Genomic DNA, 20214 nt, shown 5'->3' on the forward strand with positions numbered 1-20214 from the left:
ATCATCACCGGTCGGCAATTTTTTTGGCATCATCATCCCTTCTCTCTATTCGACTTTCTCTTTCTTTCCTTTCCCCTCTCTCTCCCGCTCTTACATCTACATGGAACCCACAGATTGTCGGCGGCGACTCCATTTCAGATATGCTGTTGTCAATCTCGATCTATCAGCCGGAGTTCACTGACATCCTTTTTGTTCTTACTCTAGAATAGGAAAGAAAAGAAGTAAAAAAGAGGGAGAGAGAGAGAGAGAGAGAAAAAAAAAGAGAATGGGAGAGAGGTGATGCGGAAGGGCAGGATGGGTGGAGCCGTGGAGGGATGGGAGATGGGCGATGGAGATTGGGGGTTGACGGCGGATGAAATCTGGCCTTCGATTTATTTTTTTTAATTATTTAATTATTTTGTGAAATGAATATAAGGGTAAAATAGGTATTTTTGTGTCACTTAAGAAGTAGAAGGATAGGTGTCAGATGCCTAATAGTAAGGAACTCCAAGTCAGCATATGTGACAGATAATTGGAAAATTTTCTCCTTAATTCATAATCCAAATTAATTAATCATTAATCAAAGAATCCCACTTTTGATTTGCATTCCAAGTTTTTCTTTTCCCAATATGACCCAACATACAAGTGGCATTTGAAAAATTGAAAAGCAAAGAGAATTCCTTGATAAAAGAACTTTACAAAAAAAAAAAGAGTAAAAGACTGTTTACTACCCTCATGTTTCGTGGTTTTCAACATTTAGTACATCAAGTTTTTTTCGTCTCAGAGTCATACCTAAAGTGTAAATTTTGGGACAGTCTCATACATTTGTTAGTCAAACTATTAAGTCTTCTGTTAATTGATGACGTGGCGCCCACGTGGACAATGACTGGGCGCCACGTGTCAATAAGGGGTCCACTTGGAATTAAAAATTCAAAAAAATATTAAAATAATTAATTTTAAAAATATTATATATATTTTTTTAGAAGTTGTCTTCTTCCTGAACCCCCCCCCAAATGACCATCCCTCCCTTCTCTCCTCTGCTCCCACCCAAGTCGCCGCCGCCACCCCATCCCCGGTTGACCAGGCCCACCTCCTCCGGGTCTGCACCATTCAACAGAACTCGCCCGAGTCACATCTCCACTCGAACCTCAACTGTTTCGCCTTCCAACTCACCCACGAGTTCTTCCTTCAGATCTGCAACTCCTTCCTCCTTTCATGGTGGCCCGTCTTCCACCCAGATCTGCAACTCCTTCCTCCAGATTTGCAACTCATTCCCACCACCCCGATTTCTTTAACGCCATGAATGGGTTTGGATTTGGGTGCGATTTGGGGAATTTGAATGTGGTGGTTGAGGATTTATGTGGGTCAAAGCTCGTCGTTGAGGCGAGATTTCTGGTTTTGAAGTTGAAGGAATCGATTCAGCCCGATGGATGTGCAGCGAATAGAAGGGAGGGAGAACGGAGGGAGAAAGGAAAGGGGTCGGGGGTTTGAGGAAGAAACACCTTTATTTATTTATTTTTTTTGTAATTTTGTAATGTTTAATGTTTAATACCCGGGTGCTCGGGTAGAGAAGATGAAAGGGGTGGAGGGGATGAGGGGTGTCGGGTGGGGATGGAGGAAGGGGGTTCTGGGTTGGTTTTGGGCTTTTTTTTAATATAATATTTTTAAAAGTAATTATTTTAATATTTTTTTGAATTTTTAATTCCAAGTGGACCTCTTGTTGACAGGTAGCGCCCAGTCATTGTCCACGTGGGCGCCACATCATCAGTTAACGGAATACTTAACACTTTGACTAACGGATGTATGAGACTGTCCCAAAATTTACACTTTAGGTATGACTTTGAGACGAAAAAAACTTGACGTACTAAATGTTGAAAACCACGAAACATGAGGGTAGTAAATAGTCTTTTACCCCAAAAAAAAATAGCATTGAATGTGAGTGATAGAGAGAAAATATGTGTATGCATGCAAGCAAAAATTCATATTCAACAAGATAATTAAATTATAAATAGAAATTAGAAAAGGGATGTGAACCAATTTAGTCATGATCACACATGAGCCGACCTCGTAATGGGCCGGTTTGACGGAACATGTCGGCCCAACAGTAAACCCATAAAGTAGCCGAATGTGGCGTTCTAAATGACGCGTCAATGATGTATTGAGCATGGTCTAAAATATCCATAATATCCCGATATTTCCATTGAAATTTCCGTATTTTTGGACTACCGATATTTCTGATATCATCGATATTATAGACCTTGCTAAGTCACTCATGTATCTTATCATGCAATGTATAAAGTGTAAAATATTGTACTAATTCATTATATATAAATGATTATGGTGTGTTTAAACTTCTTTAATTAATTACTACATATTTTCTACACTCACAATATTTGTCAGCTCGCTATATAATCAACTTAAATTAGTTATATCTATCATGCAATGCATTTCCTTCCAATTTTTTGTGATAAACTAATAGATAATTGACTAAATAAACATCCTGCAAAGTTTCAATAAAATTTTCCAAGTTTTTCTTACAAATTCCGTGGTTTTTATTCAATTTTTATCGATATCGATAATATCCCGATATTTCCATCGAAATTTCTGTATTTTTGGACTACCAATATTTCCAATATCATCGATATTTTATACCTTGGTATTGAGGCAGAACCCAAAGAGTCAAAGGAAGGTTCCTAAACATAGTCAACATCACAAACGTTTCTTGTCCACCTTCGTATGATTCACCAACATCAGAAATTAAACCAAGATGTGCCGTGTGGAATACAAACCTGAATGTCGTTGTCCCCAGCACTGTGCCACGTTGTGGTTTATCACCAACTTCAATTAGATAGCACAAGATACATTGAATTACTTATCTAATTTTAAAATGCTAACGAATGTGACAATGTTTCATTAATAGGTTGCGATTTAATCACTAACAATACTAAATAAACCAAGTTATTTTACTGAATTTTGAAATATGAACTGATGTGACAATCTTTCATCCGTTTTACATTTGGGCTCATTTTCAAACTTATTTATTCATAGTAATTAAAAAAAAATTAACATTGTTAAATAACTAAAAGTTTGTGTATAAGTTGATTCTCTGGTATGTTCTCTCATATTTTCTTTCAATCATCATTGTCTTTGAATTTGAACTTGGAAAAGAATAATCATTTATCCTACTATGCAAGGTTGGCTTTGGTGATAAGGACATTGTGGAGGACCACATGTCTAAATTCCAATATTGTTGGGTTGCTTCATTAGCAACTTCGTGAAAATTTCAATGGCTAGATTGTTGGTGAAAGATCCTCCTAAAAGTCCACAAAGCAACAAAATTGGATTTCTGATTCATTTCTATAAAGCAACCTATATTTTAGCATTAGACAAATTAATAATCTACTTTTCTTGGTACCTATAGTCAGCATTCAAACAATTCATGAGGAACAACAGTTCCAACTTAATGGGAACATTAGTAATCAAATCATGCTACCTATAAGAGAGAGAGAGAGAGAGAGAGAGAGAGAGAGAGAGGATTTGTTCAAAGGTGAGGTACTGACAGATGAACTACGTACACAAGCAACTCAGCAAGAGCTATATATAAAAGCTTGAAGCTGCAGGTCAAGGTCTTGTGCTCTCTAAGGGAGAGAGAATCACTTGGGAGAAGAACAAGCTTTGGTCATTAATTGTTCGATCGAGTGTAAGCTTCCTTACTTCTCAAAGTATTTATACTTGCTATTTGTCGTGATACAGCTTCTTCTTCCAAAGCTTAGGGTTGTTTGTTTCTGCACAATTTTAGAGTTTTTAATTGCATATTTTGTACCGAAAGGGAGTCTGTTGAGAGTATCCCGCATTAGAGACAGTAGTATTTTGCGTAAGTGCTTAAAATATTCTTTTAATTTTTCCCTTTACCAATTGTGTTTTTGGTTTAAAACTTGCATTCTAATAGGATGCGTTGAGCGGATTGTTTTGTACGGGGCCAGTAACTTGGTACAATGATTTTGTTTTTCCAGGACCCTTCCGTGAGCTCTAGATCATCAAGAAAAAGATAAAGGAGCAAATTTGATGGAGATTTCATCAAGAGGAGGATTATCTGAGCTGGTAAGACAATTCTGCAGCAACCCTTGGTGTCTTTTCCTTTTGGACAAAGATAAACATGTGCAACAAAGCTTCTGTTTTTTATGTTTGAAAGTTCAAGGATTATTTAGCACATAATTAATAATTCGAGATTGTATTAATGTTAATGTTTTGGACTTGTTTGAAATAGTTTTATTCATTGTATTTGATGAAATATTGTCTATACTTAAATTAATAATTAAGAAGGAAATTGTTTAACTTACAGGGAATGGAGGATCCCTTCTTCATCAACCAGTGGCAGTACATGAACTCTTTGGATGAGCTCGGTATGCTCCCATTAGCAGCTGCATTTGGAGAGAATTTACAACACTCTCAGTTCCACCCAATTTTCAACCTCAAAACTCCAATCGATAATTCTCATACCGCCATTGACAGACCAACGAAACAGCTCAAAACTGATGGATGGACTTCATGCAAAACTGATCATCTTGTATCAAATCCACAAGTTGCTTCCTTGCCTCCAAACATTCTTTCGTTCGTCAATTCTCATCATGCAAACCAAATGCCGGTGCTTAAGCCTAAGGGGGAGGGAGCAGCAGTGTGTTCAAAGAGCACCAACACTCTCCCTTCTGATATATTGCTTTCTCAAGGTTCATTTGGAAACCGAAATTATTCATCAAATGGGATCAGCACAACCACTCGGCTTTCTCAGACCCAAGATCACATTATCGCCGAAAGGAAGCGCAGAGAGAAGCTCAGCCAACGGTTCATAGCTTTATCTGCAATCGTTCCTGGTCTAAAGAAGGTAACAGAAATTATATCCTCTATCTGTTAATCCACCGCAAGTTTTATTCAAGACATTCTTTTATATTTGATTGTCTTGCTTATACTCCAAGTAACCGGTAGGTTTTGGGATGGCATCAATTCCGAGAAATTTGGATTTTTTTTTACCTGCTGAATTGTGTTTCTAAACGTAAATCATACTTCATGCTATGACAGATGGACAAGGCTTCTGTTCTGGGAGATTCAATTAAGTACATCAAACAACTGCAGGACAAGGTAAAGACGCTTGAGGAACAGACGAGAAACAAAAACATGGAATCGGTCGTGTTTGTGAAGAAAACACAGCTCTTTGCCAACAGCGACAGTTCTTGCTCTGACGAAAACAGCTCCACAGGCCCGTTTGACACGACACTGCCTGAAATTGAAGCAAGGTTCTGTGACAACAATGTCTTGATAAGAATCCACTGTGAAAAAAGAAAAGGAATTGTGGAAAAAACAATAGCAGAGGTTGAGAAGCTCCAATTGAAATTCATCAATAGTAGTGTGATGACATTCGGGAGCTGTGCTCTTGATGTTACCATTATTGCTCAGGTAAATTTCCTTCTCAGTTATATGAATGAAATTTGTTGCTTCATAATATTTTCAATAGAAATGATTTCCATACACTCGTGTCTCCTACAACTAATGTTTTTTTTTTGGTCCCTTGGACTCTCTTAATTTATTCAATCCAAAAAATAGAAATAAACAGCCGTGTGTTGGGGATAAAATGGGCGTGCGAATGTCTCTTCCCCACTTTTAATCCAAAGTCATTTGATACCATATCTCGATCTTTGCAGATGGAAGCGGAATTCAGCCTCTCGGTGAAGGATCTCGTCAAGAATCTACGCGCAGTTTTTGAGCTGTTCATGTGAAAATAATCTACTCGCAGCTTTCGATCTGTTCCTTGCTGAAGAAGGTTCACAATAAATAGGAGTATTTCCTCAAATATACCAGTCCAAGTTTAAGTACCTTTTTTCAGAATTTCTGTTTACAGGGCCTGCAATCCTTCACCAAGTTAGATTACCACAACCTTCAAGCTTGTTTGCTGTCAGTTAATATTTTGCAGGAGGGTTTTTTCACTTCAACTTTTTTTTGCGTGGTTAACTTGTTTACCATGCTTATTTTCCCACCTGTTTAAGCAAGTTATCTCACAGCTTTTGTTTTACTTCAAGGAGTTTGCGAAATGCGACTCGTCCCTTTGTGTCCCCTAGGGGTTTTTTTTATAGGTGAGGATAAAAGCAGGCATTTGTTTGGTCAGTGTTTTAAGAGGCATCTTGAACATCTAATCTCTTGAGCCTCTTTTTATAGTAATCTTCTCTTTATATGTAACCCTTTTGTTGGCAAGTAATGGAAAATAAGTAATTTTATGTTACCTTTACCCACAAGTGTATTGGAGTGGATGTATGTTATTCTATGTGACAAAATAACGTTCTGTTATTTTTAATTGGCTTCTTATAGTTTGGGCGAAGTTCCACTTTAGTTTCTACAATTTAATAGTTTTATCGAATGCAGGCACTTAATTCACTGATTATTGTAATGTTGAGTACAAGCTTAATTTTCGTCAAAAATTTCCACAAAATTAGCACAAGTATAAAATCCAAGGGGTAAATTGGAATTGCCTTATATGTGCGTTAAACATGTTACACAAACAGATGTGAAACAATTAATAAACTCCATTACTACAATCGCAAAAAATGATACTTCGCCCAAACTATAGGAATCAAATCATCGTTTTGCCTTTTTAAATTTCCTTGTCCAAATGATTGTGTATACTCTCTAAACAAAGGGAAAACACACGCACAAAATGCCATCACAAGGATAATAGTTGAATACCATCACAGCATATTGGAGATTAGTTGGGAATATAGCTAATTAATTAAGCTTGCTGGTTTTTGGTATTGGTGGGTGCTGGGGAGTAGACTGGACAAATAAGACTTTGAAAAATTGACACTAACTGGAGACTCAAACTTGGAATTTTGGAGGTCTTATTATCTTATAAGTTTAGGTGAATGATTAGCGGAGCTTAATATTCTCTGGTAGCCCCACTAAGATTGTGATCTTTGGTATGACTTTATGGGAACAACCTCTCTCAAGTTTCAAAAGAATAATCCCCCTTCATTATAATCATGAATTAAGATACATTAGAGGGGCAGAATTAAAGAATTAAGGCAAATGTAATTATATCGAATAACTATAAGCCAATAATTCGCTTGAGTCACAAAGTCTCGTGTTAATTTTGTCTGTTAGTCTTATAGTCTCATATTAATTAATGATTAAAACTTGTCTATAACGTAAGTGTAGAAGAAGAATACGTTAATAAATTAGGATTATAATAAGTTCAGAGTTTGGTTCTTGCTGTATAATAAAAAATGAATATCCTAATCCTATGATAATCAGAAAAAGGAATATTCTATGCATGTACACAAAAGAACTAACAAAGCAAGTTCCTCAAATAATTCCTCAAATTGTATTAGGGCAAGTATGTATGACGTGTTGCAGTGTGATTGTATAAATCCTAGTATATTTTGAAATATCTCTTATATTCATATTAGGAGTAAATTACCTATTAAATGTTGTAATCCTAAGCAGAAAGGTTTTTACCTATCATACTACTGTAAATAAAGGCACAATGGAATGGAATAGAACACACCCACAATTACACATCTCTCTCTTCTTCTTCTCCATTGCCACACCTTTGTCTCTCTCTATGACCTCCATAATTGTTCAGTAAATTATGCCTACAACATGTTATCAGTATGCTCTTGACGCTGCGCTAAAGAGAGTTTGATTTTCAATCAGGGGAGTATTACATTTTAATCTTTCCTTTTTTTATGATTAATTTATTATTTTGAATTGATCTACATGCTATTGATTCAATTTAATTTTTCTATGTTGAATATGATACAACGCATTGAAGATGCAATTTCGGCTTTATGAGAAGGATCTTCTACAAATTCAAAGGCTCTTGTTGTTTTCTGCCAATCAGGTGCATTTAAAATAAAGTAAGATATTTGAAACGACCTTGAAGCATGAAAACATTCCCCATGATGCATGAACCCCCCTATGTTTATATTTTCTTTTCGATATATATATTGTATATATTCATATATTTGTCAATATATATATTTGTTTCATGCATTACGCAATTATATTTGTTATGTTGAATATGTGAGTCAACGCATATTCATAAATTAGAAGCAATTAAGGTTTTAAACCCTAGGTTTGAAAAAAATTGGGTAATTTTTAGCACCACCGTGGCGACAGACCTTGGGACATCGATTTGGACCTTTGTGCAGCCATCTGGGGCTTGCTGCCTTCCCTCAACATTCAACCAGGCCTCGGCCTAGGATGGTCATCTCAAGGGCCTAAAAGGCCTAGTCTAAAACTCAACCCACAACCCGCATGCCTGAAGCCATGCTAGGCTTGTCACTGTCACGGGCTTGAAGCCCCGGCCTGTCTACACCAGTTTTCTGGTTAGCTGGACTGGTTCTCTACCATGGCCCGCTTGCTACTGAGCTCTTACCTCGCCTCAGCCTGTATGCCACAACCTTTTTTATTGCTAGGCTTGTGCCGCAGCCCAATAACTTGGCCCCAATTAAGCCATCACTTGTTGCTGGGCTTCAAAACCCTTAGCCCATGGCCTGAAATCACCTTGTGGGCTGCTATTAGAGCCACATCCGATCACTTTGCTCACGACACCCGGCCCAATTTTTGGGCTATGGTATTTTCGACCCAACACTATTATTTTAGCATTCTAAATAATTTTAACCTGTCTGTTAATATTATTTTGCTTCTACAATCGACCTTGTATAGCCCGATTTATTGAATTAATTAAAAGTGACCTGCAATCCATTAATCTAATAATGAATCCAAAATTAGTGACTTGAAACTCACTTTTAGACATTAACGATTCAATAATTCATTTTTATACTTTGAACCGTTGACATACTTTCGTAGTCCCGAAGCACTCACATTTAAGTTCCTGAAGAAACTCAAATCCACTACACTTGTATATTGCATTCTGTGTTCTTGTAGGAACCTCTCTTTTATGAACTAAACATTCATAAACTAAATTGAACCTGTAGTTTCAAATTTAGTGCCTTTGAAACCCAAAGATTTCATAAAACAATACACCTATGAAAACCCGACATTTTTTTCATGAAAACCATGTCTTAGAACTCGAATGTTCTAACTTTGATGCTTATGGATAATTCATTCCCATAACATTAATCACAATCTTGTTCCCTCCAATTCAGTGGATTATCGAACCGTCACAAGTTTTATTTTCCTGATTTGGACGTTTTCTATTAGAAACCACTTTATGTGGGGTACATAACTTGAATCTCCACTTGACTATCAAAAAGCTGAGAAACCATTGAAGCCAACAATGGCATGGAAGAGCTGAATAAGCCTCTACCATGATCTTCATTCAAAGACTTATGCTCAAATCATTACAAATGGAAATACCTCCCGATCGATGATTCCATGGCTCTTTGGCTCGCTCTTACGGACTATCTAATCATGAAAGACATTGCCTGAAGCACACCATGATTATGTCCATGAATGAGTACAATTCTGAAGTTTATAAATCTGATCGAATTTTGACTGGAGAATACTTTTCTCGTCATTCATTGTTTCTAACTTGCCCCTGAAGTACTAGTGTAGATAGCAGAAGTTTACCAAATTCTCTGATCTGATTACTACCACAAATGTGAGAGAAAGGTATAGACCCAGTTCAGTTGGAGTATACTAAATAACTCGACCCAGTTCGGTCAAAACCTACCGAATGGTGATGCACTACTTCGACAAGGATACACAGAATGACATATTCTCTCACAATCCAATTTTGAGTTTGTTTTTACAACATATGGTAGAATTAGGGCCTGACAAGGTGTGGCATCATACCTGAAGTGTGATCCTTGGTACCTAAGACCTAAAACTTCAAGAATAAGGGATAGTATTCCCAAACCTTAACCGTGCAGAATCTACTTCCGTTTTGATGGAATAGATCATTGGTTATGCACGTGTTCGTGCCCCCTACCAATGTTGTTAAGGAGTACCATTCTAGTAGTCAATATGTGAGATTGATTTTGCTCCACCGAACATCTTTGGAAGAGTAGAATTTTGACATGGATGCCTTGATGGCTGAATCCCCTTAGTAAACCATTTACTTTGTGAACATTTTTCTATGTTCTTGGATTCAAGTTTGATGTATGTTTTACTTATGGACAATCTTATTGATATTATCCTCGAATATGAGTTAATTGAATCATGTTTCTTAATACATGTGACTGATTCAATTAAACACGTGATTAGGTAGGAATGTGAGAAAGTTAGTTGTCTGGATGAATGCGTACTACACACACTAACTTTACACCTAAATCACATCTCTAACAATGACTTCAGGTCTATCCAACCTGATTAAGAGCATTGGCACGTTCCTCGTTGTATGAATGGTACTGAATCACCATTTAAGGGACCTTAAATTCTCCCTGACATTGAGTTTTTAAGGATATTCGAGATGACAATGATCATAAATGAAACTAGGGATGGGTCGGTATGGGATACCGAACCAAAATGCAAGTCCTGATTCCCAAACCGAAGTTTTCAGGAATCCTAAATTCAATACCAATCCCAAACCAAATTTTCAGGAATCCCGAATTAGTTTCGGGATTTCGGGACAATTGGGAATCCCAAAATAGTTTTGGGCTTTTGGGCTATTGGACTAAAAATTCAAGAGAGAAATACTGCTTAAAGAAAGAAACATGTACAAATACATAAGCAAAATGGGGACCTGAAATTTAGCAACAGGTATCCGTAGCAAGCTCAGTAGCTTCTTTGTACTTCGTTTGGGCAAAAAGTTCTTGAAAATGATGGACACCTGTAAAAATCATGTAGGAACATCAAAAATTAAAGTAGAGAAGACCAAAGAGATTCAATATCATATAATCAACAAGGCCAAAGAAGTTACAGTCAATTCGATTATGGCAACTGATTTAAAATGTTGATCATTCTTCATTTGAAAAGGCATGAATCATGATACAATGATCATTGATCAACATAACACTAGAGCTCCTATGTTGCTCCAGCTTATCTTGTAATTTTTATATTCTTCAACATATATTGCAGGCTGTTCTAATATGTAATGTCACATTCATAATATAGTGGGATAAAATCATAAAATGGTAACCTTCATCCAAAAACATTCAACATAATAATTACTATCTCATTAATAAGTACACAGGTTGCAATAGTTTTTCGCAACTATTCTTACGGAAAAAAAAAGGAAACAAGCTTTTCGTAGATAATTGTTAGCATAAAAACATAACAAGGAGCGCAACCATGGTCAATGCCTAACACTAGCTACATTCATATGCATCAAATCAGATTCAAAATGAAGAGAGAGAGAAAGAGAGAGAGAGAGAGAGAGAGAGAGAGAGAGAGAGAGAGAGAGACCGAGCATAACAGATATAAGAAAAGGTCATCACGTTTCGTTGTCAACAATAATGTAGGTAAATGCTGAGTTCAAAAAAAATGATAGCAATATTCAGATTGCACAGCAGTCAAGTCCTATTTGTTCAACTTCATTAGCATACAAATGAAAATTAACACATTGACTGTATTGCCACATACCTCTAGTTCTTGCTTGCGTGCATCCTCCATTCTCGCTTCTAACCAAATGCAAACTGTAAATACATTTGTGGTGCTGCATTACAAACATCCCAAAAATTCCACGGTTAATTCTGAACTCCATTCATCAATTTACACCAACTCTCGAAATTCATTTTAGTAGCTACAATTATTGCTACAACTATTAACTATCAACTATCAACCCGTAACAAATTTATGCTTCAATCGTGAGTCTGTGATAGAAGAGAAACCCTAATCTTGAATTCCAACACCAATTCAACCCCTAAACCCTCAGTATGCAGTATACTTTATCTTCAAGTGCTAAATTTTACAAACTCTAATCTTGAATTCCAACCCTAAATTAGCTTGTGAACTTTACCTGATTTGGGGGAGAATTGCACAATGCACTGGATGATTGGAATCGAGAGAGACTGAGAAGGAAAGTGGCACCGGTGGCCGTGATTCATGAAGGAAGGCTCTTCCACTGTGACTTTGTGTGGGATGAGAAGTCGAGAGAGACTGAGAGAGAGATCAGAAAGGTGATAGTCAAGAGAGATGTGACTCAGGTGAGTCACTTGTGTGGCCAAATTTGAAAATGAAGAGACAAATCGGCAACGAGGGTGGTGAGGTAAGGGTTTGAGTCTGAGGCGAGCCGCGAGAGAGAGTGAGTGAACTGAGAGTCGAGAGAGATGGGAGAGACAAAGTGTAAGTGTAGGTTTAATTTCTATTCCACGGTTGAGATTAAATCTCAACCAAATCCGACGGCTGTTACAATTTCAAATATATATTTAAAAATTAAATAATTTTTTTTTATTTCGGTTCAGTATGGGAATACTGAAAAAATGAAAACTTGAAACCGATTCCCATACCGAAAATTTCGGTTTGGTTCGGTCTTGGGTACTGAACGTTTCGGGATTTTCGATTTGGTATTTTTTCGGTTTGGTTTCGGGAATTTTTCGGTTTGGTTTGGGAAATTCGGTATTATTTTCCACCTCTAAATGAAACCACTAAAGAAAATAGAGTGAAATATCTTTGCACCACCTCCAAAAATGAGTCTGCAACTTTGATTTGGGGCCAATGGGTTGTTTCCCAACTGGGAACATGCCACATGTGGCCGGCCTAGAGCTGGGTGATTGAGCAGTTTACTTGTTTTGGCATGACCATTTAGGACACTTAAGGTCGAATAATGATGCTACGACGCATATCCTTACCCGAAGTGTATTTAGACATGAATCTCACTAAGACTATGGAAGAGCTTGAGAAAACTTCCTCGCACTTGAAGATGGAATTTGAGATGAAGGATCGTGGGAAAACTCGTTTATGCCTTGACATGAAGTTGAAGCATTGTTCTAACGGTATTTTGGTCTACCAGTCGAACTACACCCTGAATGTGTCACCTTTGAGTATACCTTTGATCGTCCATACGTTATATGCAAATGAGACCCTTGAAGAGGTTATAGAATCCGAAATTCCATATATGAGTTCAACTTTGGGTTTCGTTGTACTTAGCTCATTGTATTTAGACAGGACATCACCTTTGCTGTTGATCTTGGTAAAGATGCAGCACCATGGCCACACGCAACCATTGAATTGGTATTAAAAATGTACCTTGAAGGTACTACGAGGGCAAATCCCAACACATCTCGAGTGGATCCAACCCCCCTGATCCTCAGAATGATGCGTGCCTTGTTTGTTATACTGACGCAGGTTACTTATTAAACCCGCACAAGGCAAAATCCCCAAATGGTTATGTCTTTACTGTTAGAGATATCGCAATATCTTAGAGGTCTACGATATGACCTTAGTTGCGAAATCTTCGAATCGTTCCAAGACTCACCTCACTTCACTACGCCACAAGTGAGACATGGTTATGAGTTCTTATTGAGTATATTCGAAGTACTTGTTGTGTTTTCATCTATCGTTGAGTCCCGACAACGATCCTTGAAGATTATGCCGCATGTATCCACCCGACCAAGTCATGATACATCAACAAAGTCAACACCAAGACATATTGCGTCTATATCAACAAAGCATCAGGAGATTGAAGTCATGCAAACCAATCCCAGACAACCTTGCTGACCTCTACACGACGTCACTACCAAAGTTAACCTTCCAGAAGCTTGTCCGAGGAATTGGTATGCCTAACTATTCATATGCAAATGCTTGTAGTTCTCATTTGGAAGTTATGTCAAACTCAGGGGGAGTATTCAGAAGTATACTCTCTTGATCTTAATGTACTCTTTTTCCTTATGATTAGGAGCATTTTTCCCACTGGATTTTTGCTACCGAACTAGGTTTTAACGAGGCACCCATCCTAGGCTGATCATACCCTTGTGAGCGATTCTACTTGCGTCCAAAAGACGTATAGTTTTGACCTAATGCAACTTCTTACTTTTCACCTTAGTCTATGGGCTTTCTCCCACCTTGGGTTTTATCATAACGAGGTTTTGTGAGTTTTACTTTTTATGCATTTTTCCGTTGATTTGAGACTCGTATTTGCTCATTGTGTCGACAACTTCATCAACTGTACTTTCTTCATCACTGAAGACTTGATGCACCATTTACTTGAGTATTTACACATTCAAGGGGGAGTGTTGCAGTCTTATTAGATTAGGAATGTGATTGTGTAAATCCTAGTATATCTTGGAATATCTCTTATATTCCTATTAGGAGTAGATTACCTATTAAATGATTTATTCCTAAGGGTAAAGGTTTTTACCTATCCTACTACTATAAATAAAGGCACAATGGGGTGGAATAGAATACACCCCACAATTACACATCTCTCTCTTTCTCTCTATGTATGCCGCACCCCTCTCTCTCTGACCTCCATAATTGTTCAGTAAATTATGCCTACAACATGCCGTTAATAAAAGAAATTTCAGTTTTTTGTCAAAAACAATTGGATTTTGTTGTTAATTGGTTTTGATTTCAATTGGGCTGCTTCTTTCATTACATTTACACTCAAAATAATTTGTTTTTTTTTTTAAATTTAGCCAGCAAGGTGTCGTGGTGTAGTTGGTTATCATGTAAGTTTAACACGCTTGTTTGGTAAGCTATTTGAGATTCTTAGAAATATGATTGGATTGACAGAGACTTGTAAGATATGACTTGTAATCATGTAAAAAGATAGATTAGATAACCCACTCTATTGTGGACTCATAACTCATCATGTTCAGTGATGTCCATGTTTAAGACATGACTTACATACAAGTCATGTTCATCTCACATTTCATACAATAAATAACGAACTGAACTTATGTCTATTTTAATTGATAATAATATATCTCATCCAGTCCACTGAACAGGGTCTGAATGTCTTGGGTTCGAACCCGATCAACACCATTGTTATGTTCCGTAATATACCGGAAACGACGTGGTTTTGTGTAATCTATTTTAAACGTTGCCGTTTATTTCCCCTAAACGGTGTTACGAACCTCAATCCAAGCATACAAACCCCGCGAAACACGCGGCGTGCTAACTCAAAGTTGCCTGATCCACGTCATGGTGAGAAGCCTCCACAAACCTCAGCCAATCACGCGAGCCGTTGGCATAACTTCCTCCCTTCCCATTGGTCCGTTTCCTCCACGTCATCACCCTCTAGATTCTTCACCACTCAAATTTTCCCAAGAAAATTAAGAAAAATGAATTTTCTCGAGTAAAAACGCCCCCACTTTCCCATACATAAAAGATTAAACCCCGAATCCAAAATCTAAATCAAACCCACCACCGATTTCATTCCCAAAATCGGAACTGTCCAATTCCCAGTTCGTCCAAAAATTCAAAATCCAAAAACAATGTCTCCCAAAACGCTGCTTTTGATCCTCCTGACGGTGGAATTCCTCCCGTCCTCTCTCTCTCTGATTTCCGCGCCGGAGCTCCGCCCTCCCTACGCCACCCCCAGAGCCATCTCCGTACGCCCATCTCTTTTTCTCTCTCTCTACAATTTGAATTTTTGGATTCGGATTGATTGATTGATTGATTGGTTGTTTGATTGAGATTTGGTTGGTTGATTTGCAGGATTTGAAGGAGGCGATTGTGAAGGGATTAGGGTTTCAAGCGGAGGATCTGAAGGTGTCGGGGTTCGATTTGAGGGACGCGCAGGTGGGGCATTCGGTGGCGTACGAGTTCGACGTGGAGGTGGACAACAAGGTCCTGCCTTTCAAGCTTCTGGAGGACGTCGACCGCTGGGACTACGTCGACTTGCCCATTTTTAGGGTCGAGGACGAAAATGGGTTGGTCCAGAAAGGCAAATCGGGTGGTGGGTTGCCTCCGGTTTTGGCTCCGTTTCAGCTGGCTGGGCCCATGGAGCTCTGGATTCAGGACGCCAAAGATATGAGGATTTCGCTTCCTGTAAGTATAAGCTATTAGATTTCGGATATTTAGCTCGAAGTCTTTTAATTTTTAATGCACGAACGATATTTTACTTTAAACTAATATGGAATCTGCGGATTTGATGAATCATTTAAAATTTTAACTTGGTCCTAATTTGAAAAGTAAGATTTACGGAATTATAATCACGGAAGCAAAATTGCAATGTGACCTGTTGTTTAAGATTAAAATTTGGAGTTTTGGGAACTGATTTGTTGAATGTTATGCAGCATGATGTGGATGCTGGTGTGTTGAAGAAGGTGATATTGGCAGAAGGGGCTGTGGTCACAGTGAAGGGTGCCAGGTCTGTGAGTCTTCGCCACCCTCTTCAGCTCCCATTGCCATTGAACCGAACCAACAATGGGTTTGCTTCTGGTCTTGTGACCTTGGCTGAATGGCTGCGCCGTGCTTCTCGAACCCAATCATCTCCACTGCTGTCTCTCCGCATTGTTGGTCCGACTTCCCTCGCATCACCTTCCTCGACCTCTCCCTCCGTGAACAACAAGCTCAAACTAAAGCGCCTTGCCCCAGGCCTTGTGGAGTTGTCCTCACGATCCAACACCAAGCCCGTTTCTGTTGAGCTGCAAAACCAAGAGACCACCGCCATTTTAACCCCTAGCTACTTCAGCACGGTCTGGCCCCTTGCTTCCATCAATGGCTCGAACCCTAACTTGGTAGGTTTTGAGTCACTGCTTGCGTCTGTGCTGGGTCCTAAGGCCAATGAGAAAGGATCCTTCAAGTTATTGAAGGCAGATGTGTCTGCACAGACGTTTTTGAAGATCGGGTTTGGGGTCGAGAAGAAGCTCAAAGAAGGAGATGGGATAGATTTGAAGGGTTTTCCAGATTGGAGGACAAAGCCTGAGACCGTGAGGATGCATTTTGAGGTGCTGGCTAAGGTTGACGGGGATAAGATCATTCCAGAGAGAGTGGTTCCGGTTAACCCTGTACTAGTGGAGGACACCGTGGCACCGAGTGAGCTATTGGGCAATGTCTCCATGTCCACAGTCCCCATCATTCATCCTCCGGCGAGCCCCTATACCTTGTAAAGTTTTCCGGTTTAGGGTTTACTGATACAAAATCTGGAAGTGTAAAGATAAAACCGATTTTGTTCCTTTTTTTCTTCAAACATGAGGAGTTAGATGAGGTGTGGTTATACTATAAAAATTTAAAGTAATGGAGTTGCCGAGCGTTTAAATTAATTTATGAAACCTTGATTTATATATATAGCGTGAGTTCAACTTAGTCAGAAGGACTGATGTTTGAAATGACAATTTAATCCAACTGGATTCTGAGTACAACAGCAAACTAAATACAAATCTCTGTAGGAAACTTGAGAATTTAGTAAATTTCACTTCTTGATGAACGAAACCCCCTTCTGGATGCTTGCTGCTAACTCCGTTTTCGCCTTCTCTAATCCGACCCTATCGACAAACCAATAAGAATGTTTAAGTTGATCTATGCTATTTTGCAGCAGCACAATTGTGGAGTGCATAATTAAGAACTGTTTTACCTCTCATACTCATTCAGAGGCCCGAGTTGGTAGATTTCCTCTGCTCCGCCACGACCAAGCCGGACCTTGGTTGCGAAGAAAGGAAGTTCGGTTACCTGCCACAAAGATTAAGCATTGTGCTTGGTTACTAGAAGTTCAGAACTTGGTTTTAAGACAACGTTGACGCCAATAAGGCTAGAACAGAGTACCTCAGAGGCAACAAAAGCGCATTCAACAACGCCAGCATCTCCTCTCAAGCCGCGGAGGCATGCATCCGCAAATTTCACAGCTGCATATGCCTGCAGATTGTTTTAGTCAATTCCAAGTCTTGATAATCCTGAAAGAAATTATGTGTATACAATTGAGCGAATTGAAATGACTAACCATTGACAGTGTTGCCGAACCAGCCCCAGCTTTTGCCTGCAAAATTGCAAATGATAAAGTTGTTGGAGTTTTGTATATGATTTTGTTGAAGAATAAACACACAAGAACAACGCCTGGACTCAACAGTAATATGGAAGAACAATATGCGTCGAACCAGATTCATAGCTTTCCAGACAATAAGTGAAGAAGATTCACAAGCTAAGATGCATTACCTCAACAACTTCTGTTCCACCGTTTTGAATCCGGTTTGTTAGGTATTCTGTTTCTTCTTTGGTGAAGGAGCAAGGAGGCTTGACCTGCATACACAGGCATCGTCTTTAGAAATTTGCGCGCTTATACGGCAACCAGTTTGTTATTTGAAGGCAACATAAGAAAACAACTAAAGATGCCGAAACTTGTATCCTTCTATACAACCTGTGACAGAAGCGGCAAAATGGTCACTCCTGCATGACCACCAACAACTGGAACATCGACTTCCCTAGGATCAAGTCCAAGAACTTCCGCCTGGAAGAAAATTACGCGAGTGGGAAATGAAAAAACCACGAATATAAATGATAGGAAGCCACACAAACTTGTTTGAGTGGTACTTACAACAAAAGTATTTGCTCTCACGACATCAAGCATCGTGACTCCTAGAAGACGCTTTGGGTCATAAGTCCCGGCTTTCTTGAAAACCTCTGCTGCAATAGGAACTGTCGAGTTCACTGGATTACTGATCAAGTTGACGATTGCCTTAGGACAGGCTTTCGCAATTCCTTCACAGATGGTCCTGACAATTCCCGCGTTTATTTTGAAGAGATCATCCCTTGTCATTCCAGGCTTCCTTGGAACACCGGCAGGTATGATCACAAGGTCTATGCCCGTGAGAGCGCTCTCAAGCTGTGGCTGCCCCAAGAAACCGCGCACCTGAACTCCAAGGACGATACTTACTTAATCTAAACACTTGACTTGAAGACTTGAATATGAGAAATTTAGAATGCTTCCATAACTTACAAACATCATTGTCATTCACTAGGAATCATAACATTGTTATAGAATGTAACGAACATTTCATCGACAGCAAATAGAAGATTAAAGTTGATGAAGAATTCATTACCACAGCTCCGGTATCCATGTGGCTAATGTCAGCTGTGACACCGGGGGCATTAACGACATCATAGAGATGAAGAACTGAAACCAGTGGGTTCATCTTCATGAGCATTGCAAGAGGTTGGCCAATGCCTCCAGCAGCACCCACAATCGCCACTTTAAAGCCCGGCGCCCCGCCCTTGGCTCTGCAATCACCTCTGCTCAAAGCAGAACCATCCTCCACCTTCACACAATCCATAATCCCGACATCATTATTTAGCACCACAACAGCAAAAACCAAGCCAAATTTGAGAACCAAAAAACGTAACTTTGAGTTTTCAGTAACAAAATGGTTATCAACGGGCTCCTAAGCAAATCTTGATCATAAACTTCAAATAAACCGAATTTAACCATCATATAATACTAATTGCTACTTCATCAACAGTCACGAACTTTTTTATGAAGTAGTACATCAGAAAATAAGTTAGCTCAAGTCACGTAACGCATTTTTATGGAGCCAAAGGTAAACCCGAGCGGATTAGGCTAATCGGCTAGGGCAGTATGCTCTCCCTTGCACCCGAGTTAAAATCCTTTCTCCATCCAGTAAATTAGTATAGAATATCGCTTTGTTAAAATAAACAAGGAAAATCCAAGAGAGAACCTGGGAATTTGGTGGAAACAGATGAGCTGAAATCTTTGCAATGCGTCCATTAGCTCCCACGCTCGACTCCATTTTCTCTGTGCTTTTTTTCAGACAAGGGGAGAGAGAGTTTTCAAGTGTACCGAGCTAACCTGCTTGCATTGCATGCAATGGAGAATGGACAATAAATAATTAAAAAATCCAAAAAATCCCCCTTACGAAAAAAATAAAGAGATAATTGGAAGGAACGATACATATTTTTTTTCTCAATATTTAAAATGTGTGGAAACTAATTATTTAGAGCTCTTATCCTATCCATTTTTCTCAATTGTGGCTCTCACAAATTTTGAACTAGCAACCTACATCTGTCTGAGTTTGATCCAGACTTGTTTATACTGATGTGGTGACGTGGCACCATGGCTCTCCCTTTCCTAAACTTGGCCCACCATTTTTTTCATGGATCAATATCCAACCCATAAAGGAATTTGCATGATTCAGGGCCGTTAAAAGGCCCAAAAATGCCAAGTTATGAGAATTGAGATCCATTGGACTCTATTATTTATCATCCAAAGAATAAGAAAAAGTACTTATTTTTTATGAGTAAATGTTACGGAGATCAAATTTTTTGCACCAAATTCGAAACATGTGATGCCATGCATACAATGTAATCAATAATACCTTTTTTTTTAACAAACAATATTATCTACACTAAATGGTGAATATGACTCACAATGAACTAGCAATAATGTGGTTC

At 38.7% G+C, this 20214-nt stretch overlaps 3 protein-coding genes across 3 annotated transcripts; 2 read left to right on the forward strand and 1 right to left on the reverse strand.

Moving 5' to 3' along the window:
• Positions 1-3479: 3479 nt before the first annotated feature.
• Positions 3480-6256, forward strand: LOC103436250 (transcription factor bHLH18-like). The gene is made up of 5 exons (XM_008374673.4): positions 3480-3679; positions 3993-4080; positions 4322-4861; positions 5056-5430; positions 5676-6256. The coding sequence occupies exons 2-5, from the start codon at positions 4045-4047 to the stop codon at positions 5748-5750; spliced, it is 1026 nt and encodes a 341-aa protein (XP_008372895.3). The 5' UTR covers positions 3480-3679; positions 3993-4044; the 3' UTR covers positions 5751-6256.
• An 8378-nt stretch (positions 6257-14634) lies between these two features.
• Positions 14635-17078, forward strand: LOC103436248 (protein TUNICAMYCIN INDUCED 1). Its single transcript, XM_008374670.4, has 3 exons — positions 14635-15422; positions 15529-15861; positions 16110-17078. The coding sequence occupies exons 1-3, from the start codon at positions 15306-15308 to the stop codon at positions 16923-16925; spliced, it is 1266 nt and encodes a 421-aa protein (XP_008372892.3). The 5' UTR covers positions 14635-15305; the 3' UTR covers positions 16926-17078.
• On the reverse strand, positions 17075-19823 carry LOC103436249 (malate dehydrogenase, glyoxysomal). Its single transcript, XM_008374671.4, has 9 exons — positions 19482-19823; positions 18849-19064; positions 18344-18658; positions 18167-18256; positions 17965-18048; positions 17753-17788; positions 17578-17667; positions 17390-17484; positions 17075-17300 (listed from the first exon to the last, which is right to left on the reverse strand). Exons 1-9 carry the CDS (start codon positions 19551-19553, stop codon positions 17228-17230), a joined length of 1071 nt encoding a protein of 356 aa, XP_008372893.1. The 5' UTR covers positions 19554-19823; the 3' UTR covers positions 17075-17227.
• Positions 19824-20214: the final 391 nt, after the last annotated feature.

Source organism: Malus domestica, chromosome 05 (assembly GCF_042453785.1).
Source record: "Malus domestica chromosome 05, GDT2T_hap1".
Classification (NCBI taxonomy): domain Eukaryota; kingdom Viridiplantae; phylum Streptophyta; class Magnoliopsida; order Rosales; family Rosaceae; genus Malus; species Malus domestica.